At 36.8% G+C, this 17,868-nt stretch overlaps 1 protein-coding gene across 5 annotated transcripts in view; it reads right to left on the reverse strand.

Moving 5' to 3' along the window:
* Positions 1-4,377: 4,377 nt before the first annotated feature.
* ankrd44 (ankyrin repeat domain 44) overlaps positions 4,378-17,868 on the reverse strand; it is a 32,412-nt gene continuing 18,921 nt past the window's right edge. For 4 of the 5 annotated variants that reach the window (XM_048193880.1, XM_048193878.1, XM_048193877.1 and 1 more), the window contains exons 15-28: positions 14,212-14,277; positions 13,375-13,486; positions 13,030-13,101; positions 12,436-12,637; positions 12,262-12,349; positions 11,760-11,877; positions 10,941-11,160; positions 10,747-10,834; positions 10,568-10,651; positions 10,121-10,266; positions 9,923-10,005; positions 8,200-8,279; positions 7,921-8,012; positions 4,378-7,583 (exon numbers count right to left, since the gene is read on the reverse strand). In XM_048193880.1, coding sequence (XP_048049837.1) covers positions 7,339-7,583; positions 7,921-8,012; positions 8,200-8,279; positions 9,923-10,005; positions 10,121-10,266; positions 10,568-10,651; positions 10,747-10,834; positions 10,941-11,160; positions 11,760-11,877; positions 12,262-12,349; positions 12,436-12,637; positions 13,030-13,101; positions 13,375-13,486; positions 14,212-14,277 — 1,696 coding nt within the window. In that variant the 3' untranslated portion in view covers positions 4,378-7,338. The remainder of the gene's footprint in view (positions 7,584-7,920; positions 8,013-8,199; positions 8,280-9,922; positions 10,006-10,120; positions 10,267-10,567; positions 10,652-10,746; positions 10,835-10,940; positions 11,161-11,759; positions 11,878-12,261; positions 12,350-12,435; positions 12,638-13,029; positions 13,102-13,374; positions 13,487-14,211; positions 14,278-17,868) is intronic. The other variant, XM_048193881.1, reaches the window with a different exon arrangement.

Raw genomic sequence — 17,868 nt, forward strand, 5'->3', positions numbered from 1 at the left:
CAAAAAAGAAAACCTAAAAATAATGTTCCCAGAATGTTATTATTTGATTCTTAAAAAACAAACAACAAAAAATACAAAAACAAACAGGAACCAAATAGTAACATTAGGGGAATGTTCTTTTTTTGCTGTGGCCCAGCTACCCTGCTAGAAATTTTATGTTCCCAGAACATTCTCAGAATGTCCCCACTGGTGTTAAAGACGTTGCCTAGTAACGTTCCCAGTATGTTCAGAGATGGTCACGATGTGGAGTTCTTTTAAGGTTTGGGGGACATTATTTGGTGGACCTTCACAGAACATTCAAGACGTTCTCTGAACGTTTAGGGAACCATAATTTATTTGGAAATGTTCTCAGATCGTCCCTGCTGACCTTGTCAAAAATTTGAATTGAAAATTAGAGCTAAATTGACAAATAAAAGTGGCTGTTCAAACAAAAACTATTTTTTCTTAAATGTCTTATAAAAAACAAAAAAGCTCTTTACATATATTTTCTGAATTATTGTTATGAAACCTTTTCTTTAAAATGCACATCTCTTGCAGTAAGTCATTAGTTGACAACAGCACATGCATGAGCTAACATAACTGCTGTGTTACTGCATCAGCTACTACACAGTTACTGCCGTCTTTAAATAAAACAACATGCAGTAGAACATCAATGTTTTTGATTCATCACTGACTGAAGCACAGGATCTACTCTCCAGCACAATGGTAACCTCACAAAACTAAGATAACAGAAACAGAACATTAAACACTAACAGATCTCTCTAGATCTCTGCATCTTCACTTATTACAAACCACTCTGACTTTCTTTCTTTCATACAAATCTTATTAATGAGATGCTGATGTTTTATCAAAATGTGTAATTTTCACCGTTATGGAGGTAAGCGCTTGCTTTAGTTGGGCTCCTGACCCTTGACATTTTGGCTTTACTTTTTCTCCAATTGTTGTAATTGTGTGTTTCTAAAGTACATTTGTTACAAAATAAAATTGTGATGAAAAAATAAGTCTGCTCAAATGGATTTGGTTGTTCATTGTTGCTGATTTTATTATCATACATGGCCTTATTCACTGATCTTTGAACATTGTATTCATTTCATGTTATTGTAGTTCTATAATACATAAAAACCTGTCCTGCTTTGATATTTTGAAAGTTTTTGGTTGTGCAGAAATTATTTAAACAGACATTGTGCAGATCACGTAGACTCACACAGACATCAAGATTTTTTTCCCCATAATGTTATGTTAACGTTCCCTTTTCATTATTATAACAATATTCTATCGTTCCCCTAACATTATTCTAACATTATTTTAATGTTCCCCTAATGTTAACATTATTCTAACATTATTCTAACATTATTTTAACGTTCCCCTAATGTTATTATAACGTTATTCTAATGTTATTCTAACGTTCCTCTAACATTATTATAACATTCCCCTAATGTTATTTTAACATTCCCTTAACGTTATTCTAACATTCCTCTAACGTTATTTTAACATTATTTTAACATTATTTTAACATTCCCCTAATGTTATTCTAACGTTCCTATAACGTAATTCTAACATTCTCCTAACGTTATTCTAACATTATTTTCTTGTTATTCTAACATTATTTTAACATTATTTTAATGTTCCCTGATGTTATTTTAACATTCCCTTAACATTATTCTAACATTTCCCTAACGTTATTATAACATTATTCTAACATTCCCCTAATGTTATTTTAATGTTCCCTTTTCATTATTATAACATTATTCTATCGTTCCCCTAACGTTATTCTAACAATAATTTAATGTTATTCTAACATTATTTTAACGTTCCCCTAATGTTATTTTAACATTATTCTAACATTATTATAACATTCCCCTAATGTTATTTTAACGTTCCTACAATGTAATTCTAACGTTCTCCTAACGTTATTCTAACATTATTTTATTGTTATTCTAACATTATTTTAACATTATTTTAACGTTCCCTTAACATTATTCTAACATTTCCCTAACGTTATTATAATGTTATTCTATCGTTCTCCTAACATTATTCTAACATTATTTTAGTTATTCTAACATTATTTTAACGTTCCCCAATGTTATTTTAACTTTATTCTAACATTATTATAACATTATTTTAACGTTCCCCTAATGTTATTTTAACATTCCTTTAACGTTATTCTAATGTTCCTATAACATAATTCTAATGTTCTCCTAACGTTGTTCTAACATTCCCCTAATGTTATTGTAATGTTATTCTAACATTCCCCTAACGTTATTCTAACATTATTTTAACATTCCCCTAATGTTATTTTAATGTTCCCATAACGTTATTATAACATTCCTATAACGTAATTCTAACATTCCCCTAACGTTAGAATAACGTTCCTACAACGTTCCCCTAACCTCTTTACTCCGATATCATCATTCCGCTGTACGTCAGTAATCATCCAGCACACCCATGACCCAGTATATTATAAGCGGTAAGGAAAATGGATGTATGGAGGACTATAATCAGTATTACAAACCATCTTGTTTTTATTTATTGTTTATAACATTTGCCTAACATTATTTTTTCTAATGATCTCCTAACGTTATTATAACGTTATTTTAACGTACCTCTAACGTTATTCCAACATTATTCCAATGTTCCCCTAACATTATTCTAACATTCCTATAACATTATTCTAACGTTATACTAATGTTCCCCTAATGATATTCTAATGTTCCAAGAACTCTCCTGTACATCAGTAATCATCCAGCACACCCACAGCCCGTGAGTGCTTACTTTGCTTAATACTGGACAGTATTTACCATGAGTTTTTCAAATCCTGGCAATCAAATATGTTTTTAATGATGATTAAAGTAATACTACCATTGGAAATTGCATCATGGTTTATTGTCAAACTGGTAACTGTTTCCTCACTAAAACTACAGTGAGCTTGGCGACCCCTCGTAAAACTTTAGCGACCCCCAGTTTAGGAAACACTGCTCTAGAGGTATCACTATAGATATCTGGCTCAGTCTCCGATGGCTCAGTGAGACTCTCAAGGTCCATAAAGGTACTAAAAATATATTTTAAACAGTTCGTGTGAGTACAGTGCTTTCTACCTTAAAGGGATAGTTCACCCAAAAATGAAAACTTGATGTTTAATTTTGATCGCGCTCTGACAACGGCAGTGATGTCTCACGTTTACACTTCAATGAGTGCGAGACATCACTTCCGCTGTCAGAGCGCGATCAGACCTCACTAATACCACATAGTGGTGTATTAGAGGTAAAAAATGATATAAATATTGTTCAGTTTCTCGCACAAACCGATCGTTTCGTTTCTTAGGACATCAATGTCACGAGCCGCAGGGTTTAATTTGGATTTGTCTATACAAGTTTTTTCGACTCTTATTGATCGAGTTCCCGTTCACTCCCATTATTTGACTGACAGATGGCAACGGTAGCAGTTAAAAATCATCATTTGTGTTCTACTGAAGAAAAAAAGTCACCTACATCTTGGATGCGCTGGGGGTAAGCAGATAAACATCAAATTTTCATTTTTGGGTGAACTATCCCTTTAATATTATAAAGCGACAAGAATACTTTTTGTGCGCCAAAAAACAAAATAAAGACTTTTCAACAATATCTATGGGCCGATTTCAAAACACTGCTTCGGAGCTTTACGAATCGAATCAGTAAATCGGAGCCCCAAAGTCACGTGATTTCAGTAGTTTAGCCATTTGATAGGAGATCCGAATCATTAATTCGAAAGGAAGCTTAATGAAGCAGTGTTTTGAAATCAGCCTATCACTATATTGTTGAAAAGTCGTTATTTTGGCGCACAAAAAGTATTCTTGTCGCTTTATAATATTAAGGTAGAACCACTGAACTCACATGAACTGTTTAAAATATGTTTTTAGTACCTTTATGGACCTTTAGAGTTTGAATGGCTTTGCTCTCAATAGAGGCCTCACTGAGCCATCGGATTTCATCAACAATATCTTAAGTTGTGTTCTGAAGATGAACAAAGGTCTTACGGGTGTGTAAAGACATGAGGGTGAGTAATGACATTATTTTAATTTTTGGGTGAACTAACCCTTTAAGAGGCCATAACACTGATGCAAAATTTATTTTTTTGCAATACAATATTTAATTAGAGTCTATCAATATGTTTCCTTGGAGGGAGATTTGAAACAAGAGTAATCTGATGGACCTTTTGATCTGATGCTTTAGTTTTAACATTAGGCTTAACTGTTACAGTTTAATGTTCATGCTGAAAAACTAGTAAACTGGTTAAATGCAATGTATTTCACTTAAGATTGAAATGTCCCCACATACTTATGAGTTCATTCACTGAGTGAAATGAATAAATGGACAAACAAAAACAGACTCTACACAAAAACTCTGTTAAAACATTTTATATAATAGTCATACAATTTATATGTATATAAAAAACTTGAGCTGACAAAAGAACCTTCAAAATCAGAATGGAGGAGAAAACTATGATCTAGATTGTCACACATTTCAAAGCTTTTTTTCTGTTATAATACTGTTTGACTCCATTCCTCTGCATCCGTCCAATCATAATCCAACTAATTTATGAAAAGAAAATCAACCATGTGTTTTTGTTACAAGACAGTTGTGTGCAATTTTTGCTCTGGTGATGATATTGTCCATGAGCAGATATGTACAAAGACTATTTTCTATTGTAAATCACACACTCATAGGCACAAACATCAGGACTTGGTAAAAAAAACATTGGCTTGCGATTGGCAGGTGTGACCCAGACTTATCTTCACATCTTCAGACTCTTTCGTTACACTCTAATACATACACGCACACAAATGCACACTGATGTAATCTAACAAACTCTGAAAATGCAGAACAAGGCACTGGACACGGAGAAACTGGCACATTGTGGACAAAGGCAAACAGACAAACGTGCTTACATTTTCATTTGGAATTTTCTGGAAAGTTTCTGACCAGCAACAATCTTGCTGATATCACCCAAAATCATTTTAGAAACCGGTTTAAAAAGGATTCATATTCAACCAGTGCAAGTCATTAAAAGAATTTCAAAAGGAAAGGGGAAAAAAGACGGTAGGTTACTCATAGTTCTGTATTCAATATTAAATGAATAGTTAACCCCAAAATGCAAATTCTGTCATTTACTGTTATTTACTCCCACTCGTGTCACTCCAAACCAGTGTTGTTTTTCTGTCCATGGAACACAAAAGGAGAATTCTTCTAAAGCCATACAATAATTTTGTGTAAGGAACAGACTGAAATTTAAGTCATGATTCGCTGATAAACTTCCATTCTGTGAGCTGAGTCAGCAAGTTCACTGATCAGTCCAATTAGTGAACAAATCGTTCTTTTGAACTGGTTCTTTTCAATGAATTGGCTGATTTGATTCACATCTCGAACAAGCCATATTTTTTGATTTGTTCACGATTCAGTTCTCGAGTTCAATTCACTGACGCAATGATCCAGTACCAATAGCTCACTGAAGAAGAAGATTTTCAGTGGTGAACAGCTTAAATGTCATCCTTCTCAAACAAAGCTTTCATTTGAATTCAGAAGACTTGGAATACAGTACATAGTATTTTTTGAGGTATTTCTATGCCATTTTTGGAGCTTGACAGACATGGTCACTATGAACTGCCGAAGTATGGAAAGAGCCACATTTAGTTTGTTCAAAAATGTAGCTTTTGTGCTCCACGAAAACAGAGTTTTCTGCAACAACATGAGTAAATAATGACAGAATTTTAATTTAGGGGTGAACTATTACTTTAAACACCCATTTTCTCCTATACATAAGTGCATACAATTGTAGTACCATTGTTATCTAAATGTTAATAAATATTGGTACAGGCTTGAGAACATCCTGGTTCACATAACATGCCATGTCCTCTGACTAGAATCTAAAATTCAACCTGAATAGAAGTATTATTTGAACACTGTCTCTATGTCTGAGAAGGAACAGAGTGACAAAGCGTCACTCTCCAAAAGCGTCAGATGTAAGTTTAGACCATCAAGGCCTCTCTAGCATAAAAATTCGTCTTCACAATATAAATCTCAAGAGCCTTCTATTCACAACGTGTCAAATTCAATGTGTAAAGTACAAATGGTGCACAAACTGGACATGTAGAACTTGCATTGGATTTTCATCACATTACAATGGGTTTTATGGACTTACAGTCTAAAGGCTGGAATACACTACACAACTTTTCAAATCTAAACAGATTTTAAAACACAAGTCGTCATACGCTTGCAGACTTTGTAGATGGTTACAGATAAACACTGGTAATTATACACAAAACAACTGAAGATAACACACACTACTACATTTTAAGTCGCTCCAAACACAACAAACTCACAAAGAAACGTGACTTGTTGCTAGGAGACAAATGAAAACAATGTTTTGTAAAGTCGGTTCAAAATATCAAACATGTTTGATATTCTTAGACACGATGGAATCTTATGGTGCATTCCATTTGTCCTCGGAAATGGGAAATTCCTAGTTCCCATTAGGAAATTTTAACTGGAATGCCCCCTCAAGTCACGAGTTGCGAATGGGAAACTCGGGGGAAACACAACAACCCCCACTTCAGAATCCAATATGGCTGCTCAGCACGTCAACCATAGCGAAACAGTAGCAGTATATTGTTTATTAGCACGTCTGTTTGTCTGTCTCAAAGTCAGCGGTGCACCTTTTTCCAAGGTAAATGGAACACAGCAATAGTCTAAACTAAAAAAAACAAAAACTAGAGTCAGTGCCCATCATATACTATGTGATTTTCTGTGAAATTTGTCAAGTCAAATCTGCAGACTGGCTCTGAATAGTGTTGACTTGTCCAGACTGTTAATTAGTAAAAATCTGGGCAAAAGTCATGTGGTGTATTCCAGCCTTTAAATAAATACTAAGTGAGGTTGGTAACAGTGATGGCAATTCCCCTGTTGGTCCAAAAAATGTGATTTCTTGGTTCCTGATTGGTCCCACAGTGTCAACAGGAGTGAAATGACTGTGAGCTCACCTTGTGCAGGGTTTGTGCTTTCAAAAGTCCACAGATTAAGACACACCACGCAACACTATAAATTATCGTACTTTGAGCGTGAGAAGTCAGTCAACATTTGGCAATCCTAATCATCCTGTGTTAAAGTGATTAAAATGGCTTTCGAAAAAATCTCCTGTGCAAACAAGTGTGGCAAAACAAAAGCGTACCAAGTGTGCTATGTCATGTTTCATAATCTCTTGTTATAGAAGCTGCGCTCCATAATCAAAAATCTGTACAACTTCTGTAAGGTTCATGACAATATGTGCTTTGAAAACTACGACGGGCGCCTCTAGAAGGAGCCGGGGTCAAAATGTCTCTGAGTCCGAGTCGTTTTCAGTGGTCGTGCCCTCGCTGGAGGGACCGGAGGGGTCCCTTGGACTGCGGGGGCCTTGGGGACTCTTGGCCTGGCGGGGCAGAGATTTCAGCAGGGCGCCTGGGGAAGGAGCTCCAGAGCTGCAAGGGGAGCACAAAGGCATCATGGTAGCCAGAATGAGAGCCAGGCAGTCAGCCACTTCCCTGCTGGGAGCGCAAGCCAGAGCAGGAGTGAGACCTGCGTGGAAAGACAGCCAAAGAGCGAGAGAGACAGGAAAAGGGACAGGATAGAAGAAAGAGGTGAAGGGAGGGACAGAGCAGCGGAACAAAAAGACAGTGGAGGGGAGGTGATGGACGAAAGCAGCATTCCATTAGTGCCTCGCTAGTCAGGGAGCCAAACACATGGTTGGGGGCAAAATGGGACACGCATGACAACGTCAAAGCTTTGAAACACAGCCGCTGCTTTGGCAAAAGCTTATGACACTAAAAAAAGAAGAGTAAAACAGAGACTGGCATACACCGACAAGCTACACGTGAACCAAATCTACTGAGATTTTAGTTTCAGGAAGACGCACCGTTCTCATCTAATACTTGAACACTGGCCCCACGAGAGAGCAGCTCTTGCACTGTCTGCTTCATCCCGCTGCGAGCAGCCAAATGGAGAGGTCTGAGAAAGTGAATAGGAAACAAGTGAGCATCAATTGCTTCTTTAATAGGATATAAAGCATGGTGCTAGCAACGCCAAGGTCATAGGTTCGATTCCCTGGGAATGTATAAACTGATAAAATGTATTCATTCAATGCAATGCAAGTTGATTAGGATAAATATGCAATATAACGTGGAGTGGAACTCACGTTTGCAGTGCAGCGTTTGTAGCAAGGAGGGCAGAGTCTGGAAGTTTTCCAAGAATGAGCAATGCACATTCCTCCATTCCCTGGACACAAGCAGAAAGAACAGGAAAATCATCTTTAGAAGACCTCAAGTAATGGATTAAAGTGATAGTTCACCCAAAAATGAAAATTTTGTCATCATTTACTCACCCACAAGTTTGTTCCTAACCCCAATGAGCAGGGGTGCGCATAAGTGGTACGCAGGTGCGCATGCGCGGTAAAAAAATAAACAATGCGCACCAGAAAACATGGAGGGAATCGCTTTTGAGTACCAACATTTTTGAGGACCGGTTCACAGGGACAAATTTACTTACTGGAGTAGGATTTTTATCCATCTCTGGTAAGTAGCATTCATGATGATAAGTGTGTTCTTTAATTATCAGGTGTGCAAAGGATCGCAGTTAATCCGTGATCCGTACGGATAAGGTCCAACGGTTCGACACGCATGTGATTTGCGGATTAACTGCTAAATTTAACCATCATAGAGTGAAAGTTTATCATTTAGACATGTTTTGTCTCGCCAATTAACACATTCAAATGATTTTAAAAACGGAAGAAAAGGCGAAAATCGGGACTCGCAAGTTATCTGTGCGCACAGCCTCACACCCCCGAAGCGCGCGCACGCAGAGAGAGAGAGAGAGAGAGAGAGAGAGAGAGAGAGAGAGAGAGAGAGAGAGACAGCGCTCGAACACTGAATTAATTCCTCTTTCACATTTACTTGCGCTTGACACATACACACAAAATTATGTCAAAATACCTGTCTCGGCAAGTATTCTCTCGTTATGTCATAAGTGAACAGTTGAGAAAGAAACCGGATCTGTGTCAGTTATTCGGTCCATGCTTTCCTTCTTAAAGTGACAGCAGCCTAATATTCTTGATGTTGTCTGTGTCATTAATGTTAGTAAAATAAAAAAAATGTAAAAAAAAAAATCATGTGCACCCCTGCGTATGAGTTTCTTTTCTTCTGTTGAATACAAAAGAGGATATTTTGAAGAATGTTGGTAACCAGACAGTTGATGGTAGCCATTGACTTCCATAAGTAGTAAAGAAAATACTAAGGAAGTCAGTGGCTACCGTCAAATGTCTTGTCACCAACATTCTTTTAAAATATTTTCTTTTGTGTTCAACAGAACAAAGAAACTCATACAGGTTTGGAACTACTTGAGGGTGAGTAAATGATGACAGAATTTTCATTTTTATTTCAACTATCCCTTTAATATAAACATTCAAAAATAGTGCTTGCAGTGTTTGTTTTCATATCTGGTATAATTTTTCAACTGTCTACTGTTGCAGTTAATAAGTGGAAATTTCAATTTTTTTTCCTGTTTTTAAGAAGGCTATATTATTAAATATGATTTTGGAGCGAGTAGATAATATGAAAATCTTTGTTTTTTATGTTTGTTATGTGAATATATAATTTTGTCATGAAAAATCTATATAGTGAAGGTTGCATTAAAAATAGCACCACTTAGTTAACAATGCTAAAATATGATTTTAACATTAATATTTTCACAAATGGGACCATTTCCTGAGAATGAAACCAATAATGTCAGGCCTGCGATTTCATTTGATTTATGACAAATTATGAAATTACTATGAAAGATCACTGCACCACTGCTGAAACTATAAGGGGAAACAATAAAATGATGGGGACTGATGAACTTGGCATTCAATTGGCTATACTTACATTACTACAGGCTAGATGAAGTGCTGTATTACCCTTCTGGTCAGTCAGACTGAGGTTCGCATTGGCACCAGTAAGCAGAGCTTCTGTTTAAAACACATGCCACACTTTGCATAATTGAGCTCATTTTCATAACCCTTTTATACAAATGAACAGAGGCGTAATGCAAAAGAGGAGAAGAAAAACACTGTGAATACATACCTACAACCTCAACTCTTCCTTTCTCCGCTGCCATAATCAGTGCACTGCTCCCTGATTGGTCAACATCATCCACAGATGCATTATGGGCCAGGAGCAGCTGAACACAGTCAACGTGGCCAGCGAACGCAGCAGCATGGAGAGGTGTCCTGATAAACAGAGACAGCAGTTCTTTAATAAGTTGTTTCAATGCTAGCTCAGAAAGCAATGATAATGATGATCATAAGAAACTGGTTAGGCACATTTTAAATTATCATTTCTATCTTAACTTTTCTTAGATGCATTTGTAATGATTTGTAACCAACAGGTCAAGGTGTTTTTAATAAAGGTACTGTATGAAGTCAGTTCCTTTCAAGTTCCCAAATGTCTTAGTTTGACAGCAGAAAGCAGAAAATATCCCATATATATATCTTAATTTTGAACAGTATATAGTGTAGGATCGTTACTAACCTGCCCTTGGAGTCTTTGCAAGTTACAATCTTTGATCCCATGGCTTCTAATAAAAGGTTGGCACAAGTCTCATGGTCATTGACCCTGTAGGGAAGAGGATTCAAAGACAAACAAGTTGAAACAGAGAAGAAAAAGTGCAACAGGTTACAGAGATGAAAACAATCTCATAGCAGACATACACAGCGCAATGCAGCGGAGTGAAGGGGTTCCCATCAAACTGACGAAAGTCTTTTTGTTCGAGTATGACCTCCACACAGCCTTCTTGACCTATAACACAGACAATGGTAGTTCATCATACTACAAAAACTACATTCTGTTTACTTATAAATAAAAGCATCTGTTTAAACTCATAATGGAGACTGTTAAAACTAACCATAGTAACAGGCCCAGTGTAGGGGTGTGTATCCCTGGTTGTCTCGCAATGGGGGCACTGGGGGTTCAGAGGATGCGATATTAAACAATTCGCTCAACCAGGACGCGTGACCCCTCGCTGCAGCAAAGTGGATGGCTGTCCGACCTCTGGAGTCCCCCAGTACCACTGATGCCTCCAGCTCCAACAGGGACTGGACACATTCCTCTTGTCCACACAAGAGCTGAGAGAGAGATAAATTTAGAGAAAAATAAATTTAGTTGTGACAACCAAAGAAATATTTAAGAGATATCTTAAGATATGCAAAAAATTTATTTTTATTAACTTTATTCTTTCGGCTCACACTACCGTTCAAAAGTTTGGGGTATGATTTTTTTTTTTTTTAAATTAATACTTTTATTCAGGTAGGATGCATTAAATTGATCAAAAGTGACAGGAAAGACTTTTATAATGTTCCAAAAATTCTAGTTCAAATAAATGCTATTCTTATCTGAAGGGTCATGTGACACTGAAGACTGGAGTAATGGCTCCTGCAAATTCAGCTTTTCCAACACAGGAATAATATATATATATATATATATATATATATATATATATATATATATATATATATATATATATATATATATATATATATATATATATAATTAATCAATATGTCTGGAGTTTGTGTATCAGCCATTAGGCAGTTGCTCTAAATGTTTGTATACATTTTAAACTGCAGATTTTGTTGTATTTTAGTGGCATTTTTATCAACACCAAAATCAAGTAAAAATCCTTGCATATCCTGGACTTGAATACAGCTGAGATCAGGAAACTCACCCCCAGGTGTAGAGCAGTCAGACCCTGATGATCAGTCATGTCTACAGTGGCCTCACGCTCCAATAGAAGAGACACAGCGTCCACATGACCCCCCATTACTGCCAGCATTAGAGGGGTCCTGCAAATACACACAGAATGAATACTCAATACACTTTAGTGTTATTTCGGAATACAAAAGGGAAAAACCAAGCGCCCACATAGAGCAATACATTTTGTAACCTGAAAGTTGAGCGATGTGTCAACGTTACATTTGCATAGGCCGTACTCTTTGAATTTATGATTGGTTGACTGCCAAATTAAAATATTAATAGTGACTTATATGGGTAACTTCTTTTTTTAAAAGTTTAGCTTGAATGTAGTTACCTCAGCTTGCCAATCTACAATACCCACTACAGTATCAACACTGCTGAGATATAACAGGACAGGACACACTCGTTCCACACCAAAATCCTTGTAGTATTATAATGAAACACTGGCATGAGTTATTTAATTAATCACTCACTGTCCCTGAGAGTCCGCTGTGTCAACCAGATCTGCATTATCAGAGTCTTCCAGCAGGAGGCGCACACATGATGTATGACCGTTCATTACTGGAAAGAATCAGTGATTCATTTTATTTAAATTTCAATTAAAAAAAGCACAACTGTGTAATTTCCACCACACCTAGGTGCAATACCTGCAAGGTGGATGGGTGTACGTTCTCGTACAGTATCTCTGCTTCTCGGCGAGGCCCCGTGGTGCAAAAGTGTGAGAGCGCAGTCAGTGTGGCCCCTGAGGGCTGCAAGGGCCAATGGAGTCCGTCCCACCTCATCCCCCTGATCCACCTCGCAGTGACCCTCCAAGAGCACTTCTAGAGCCTGTGCATGACCATGATATGCCTGGACACACACAAATACACATGTAAAGGTGTAAGACCAACTGTATGAAATGTCAGTATAAATATTGGTGTCTTATTTTATGTATTTTAGTGAAGTTAGGCAATGTCTGTAGTAATCAAACCTTGTAATATTTTCAGAAAAACATGCAAGCTGTGCTATCCTATGCAAAAGTTGACACTAGGTTGTAGCCAAGGCAAATATGTTCTAAAAACATTTTAGAACGGTGGTACACTACCATTCAAAAGTTTGGGGTAAGCAAGCAATTAATATTTTTACTCAGCAAGGATGCATTAAATTCATCAAAATTGACAGTAGCTCCCCCCAAAAAATCTATTTCAAATAAATGCTGTTCTTTTGAACGGTAGTGTAAGTGAAAAGGTATTTAGACTTACAGCCAGATGCAGTGGGCTTCTGGTTTGGCTGTTCTCCATCTCATCTTGATGGTTCTCATCTCGGTCCAAAAGCTGAAATCAAATTTAATCTGAATTACAGCTGTTCTTAATAAACTCATAAAAAAACGAATCTGTATTTATCTAGAACTCATTCATTCTTGCACTGACAGGTTCAACAGATTGCAGGCATTAACATGCATATTTTACTATAAAGAATGAAACCACAAACTGAACTAAATTCATTTGCATCTTAGGTTACACATTTAAATCTAATGCCGTTGTGACAGATGAGTAGAGATGGAGGAAGTGCCCTGAGGCACACACTAGAAATATTTGTTTCCTCACCAGTTTCAAACAGTGTCTGTGGCCGTACGCTGCAGCGTAGTGAACGGCACTGTAGCCTTGTTTATCTTTGAGTGATGGGGCAGCACCGTGCTGCAACAGGAACTCAAGACACCTATCCACAAATATAAATATATATTTAACAAACTGACAAACTTATATAACATACATATATATATACATATGTCTATATGTGTGTAGATGTGTGTATATATATATATATATATATATATATATATATATATTTATACAACAGTTAGTTCTGGTTCTCGAATCTGATTTTTCAGCCATGTGATATTCTACTAATATCATATGGAAATGAGCAAACATTTCACATCGAGTGTTTTTTTGCTTCCCCGTCATGCATTAAAAGCATTTAATGCACAGCTAGCCATAGATTATCCCTTACATATATATGAGCAATATCACACTCATAGTCATGAGATATGGCTTTATATCAGCACGGCTGTCAATGCCTATGGCCTAATCACAGCCGTGCTGATATAGAGCCATATCACACTCCTACTTGTCGGATGGATGGATGGATGGATGGATGTGTGTGTATATATGTGTGCACATTTCATGTATATATGCATAGGATAATGCTTAATTATGTATGTGCACTACTGTGGAAGCTGAGAGAGGGAAAGTACATTAAGGTTGTTCCAGACATGAAAATGATGAGGTTACAGTTGCACGCAGACACAAACACCCAATGTTTTGGCATCAGAGCAGCACACGTATAAACAGTACAAGTGACGGTGGGACATGGAGGGGGGGACAGAGAGATGAGGCTGAGCAGACATGGACTGATTTGCTCTTCAACTCCAGAGAACTCACAGAGCTGCCTCCTTCTCCCTCTCAGCTTGAACACCGTCACTCTCTGGTTCCAGGACCACACGCCGCCTTCAGAGAAAGCAACATTTACACACAGTCACCTCTCATTCAACAAATCTAATATTTAAAAAAAAAAATAATAATTCAAAAAAAGCATCAATTTAATACAATATAATTAATATTACAATATTAAATGTAATTAATTATTAATAATACATATGTGTAATTAATAATAAAAAGTGTATATATTTATATACATACATAATTTAATAATTTTTTATCTGTGCAATAAAACTGTGATATCTTATATACTTTATTGTAAGGTGTCCGTGTGACAGTGAAATTATACATTTAAGTACTGAGTAATATGAATTAACTACAAGTACTTACTATAGGGTTATGATTAGGGTTTGGTTTAGGGTTAGTTGCATGTAATTATGCACAATTGATAGCAATTACTATAGTAACTACCAGTGTACACATTACAAGTAACTTGAGTTACGTAATCAATTACTTTTTCCAAGTAACTAGTAAAGTAACGCATTACTTTTAAATTTACAACAAAATATCTGAGTTACTTTTTGAAATAAGTAACGAAAGTTACTTTGTTTTCCCATTTATTGACTGACAGCCCTCCTGTCCCCTTCTGTATTCCAGAATGGCAGCAGCTGAAAGGGTTTGTTTGTACTCAAAGGTCAAAGTTTGAACTAAATTGTCATATACAAAAGAGTGCCCCAGGGATGACGCGTTTTTGTAGGCCAACCCGGAAGTTAGCGGCACACGGGTTCCCTCGGTTGAAAGCCTATGCATTTTTCCCATAGACTTTTGGAAAATCGCAGAAAATAAGCTCCGTGTTTAACAATGGGTTATGACACTTACGCGTTTTGTCTATCAAGATAATCTTTACAAGTTAACACAACATTTATAGATTTTGAAGCCTAAATAAAGTCAGATATAAAAGGCTTACAGTAGGCTATAAACGGACTACAGCAGAGCACACCATAGTCGCAGATCATGTCGTCACCACCAAGCTTCCTCAAACTTTATTTAGAAAACAACTTTATTTAAAAACATGTTCACTGATTATGATCTGCGCTGTTATTAATACTTATCCACTTTTTCATGAGAAATGCTGTCCAAATGTCCCGTTTTTAATGATGACGTCTAAAGTCCCCGCCAAAGGAAGTAGTCCCTTTTAGCAACCGCTGATTTTAAGACACAGTAAAAGTTAAAAAAAAAATCACAAGTGGGTTATAACTGGTGTGTTTTATGTCATAGATCAAAACGTGAAAGTATTTAGAGGCTTTGTTAACCACAGACCTTATTTCAGGCGATTTAGCAAAAACCCATTCAAAAAATCCATAGACTTTAGTATAAAAATGAATGTACTTCCGAGACTGCTATATCTCTTCCAATCTCTCCCTGTGGAAATACCACCTAAGCAGTTTCAAGAATGGGATAAACAAATCTCGAGATTCATTTGGAATGGAAGCAAACCAAGAATTAGATATAAAACATTGCAACTGGATAAAAGCAAGGGTGGCATGTCACTTCCCAATTTGAAAGACTATTATTTTGCAGCCCAGCTGAGACCATTGGTTTGTTGGTGTGATTTAGGGGTGGAGACGAAGTGGAAAGAAATAGAAAATAAGTTTCAAGGGATACCAGTTTAAGCTCTAATAGGTAAAAAAATCTAATTTTCAAAACCAAATCCAATATATTAACCCAATAACACAATTTACTTTAAAAATGTGGTTTACTATGGTAAAAGAACTTCATTTGGAGAAACAAATCCAGATTTTGAATTGGGTGGCATATAATCCAGATTTTAAACCAGGGACAATGGATCATAGGTTCACGCAATGGACCTATTTAGTTGTTTCTGCACTCTGTACAATTATAAACAATGGTAATATGGAAAGTTTTCAAACTTTAAAAGACAAGTTTGGCCTTGTAAATCAAGACCTATTTAGATATTTACAAGTCCGTCAGTATTATTTGAAGGAAATAAAGGACAATGCTGATATTAATCAGATAGTGCAAGTTATCATACAGGCATGTAAGAAAGGTACAAGTAAGACTATATCCAAATTATACAATGCAATAAGTAACTCAAGGAATCATTCAATAGAATATATCAGACTAAAATGGGAAAAAGAGGCGGGTATTTCCTTACTACCTGATGAATGGACTAAAATATGTACCATTCCACATACCTCAACAAGCTCAAGAATTTGGCGTGAGTTTTGTTGGAAAAATTTGACTCGATTTTTTTAGCACACCAAGACTTAAAGTCCCTGTAAAGTCATTTTAAATTATGTGTTCTGAGTTTTTCACTCTGCAGAAAAATGTGTTATTAACCACCCAGCCAAATTTGAATGATTAAAAAAATCTGCAAATAAATTAAATAAGTTATCAAAATCTCGAAAAAATAGGCAGCGCTCTCTGCTCTCAAACGCTGGGGGCGTGTCCTCTGGCGGCGCTGAAACCACGCCCACTCGCGAGAGCTGCAGTCTCAACTAACTTGAGTCTAATGAGTCAAACATACTGATGCATATAAAAAGAATCATTTAGATGATTGCAAATTTTAGCAGAGTTACTGTGGACTACCTACTAATTATAACATAAGCAAACTCGGCAACTTGCACTCATTGGTGGGCACGAACTGCCGACTGTTGTCGAGTCGACAAATGACGGTGCCGCGAGACGGGAGGATGAAGGCCGGGACGGGAGAGACTATGTCCAGCCCCATATATCATCGGTTATGGAAGGCCGAGGCGCGAGGGGGGCCGAGGTCTGTTCAGTCACAATTACCAAAAACAGCGGATTATCTGTGAATCCCAGCTGTCTGATGAAAGTTTGTAAAATTATCTGGTGTAGAACGATCACTTTAGAATATTTCATATCGTCGTTTTAGACAATTTAAATAAGGAGACCGAGCATATTGTATATTATAACAACCATGTAAATGTGCAAAGGGCTGTATAACCGTAATGACACTCGAGATTGAGCGAGTGAACCGCTGTAGCGTTAGAGGCGGCGCCACGCTCGGTGCGTCATCGACAGTAAATATAGTGTTAGGGGAGGGGCTATGCTCGGGGGTCCAAGTGCGTCATCAGACCCCCGTTTTAGCTCCGCCCAAAAAATCCTGAACAGAGACTTGGTGAAAAACTGTTTAACGCTCTAACTTCACAATTAAGCATTACACAATTCACAGTCTTTGTAGTGTGTTTCAGCAATACATTTGTAACATTTATAAAGTGTTTAGAAAGAATTCTCAGAATTGACTTTACAGGGACTTTAAGGAAATGCAAACAAGAAACTCTCATCCATGTTGGAGGAGCTGTGGGGCAGAAAAAGCCCATCATACACATATTTTTTGGCAATGTCCAAAGGTGAATGGTTTCTGGGAAGCAGTATGCTCCACTATCAATACTGTTTTTACTATACATATACCCAAATCATTCTCTATTTTATATCTGGGAAATATTCCAGATGAGGTAGGACAAGATGACAAATATTTGTTTAAGATTTTATTGGCAACAAGTAAAAAGGCAATAACCCGGAAATGGTATAAAGTAGACCCACCTACGAGAGAAGAGTGGCTTCAAATGATAACAGAGGTTAGAGAAATGGAAAAAAAAAATCACTCATGTACTT

Source organism: Megalobrama amblycephala, linkage group LG6, assembly GCF_018812025.1.
Source record: "Megalobrama amblycephala isolate DHTTF-2021 linkage group LG6, ASM1881202v1, whole genome shotgun sequence".
Lineage (NCBI taxonomy): Eukaryota > Metazoa > Chordata > Actinopteri > Cypriniformes > Xenocyprididae > Megalobrama > Megalobrama amblycephala.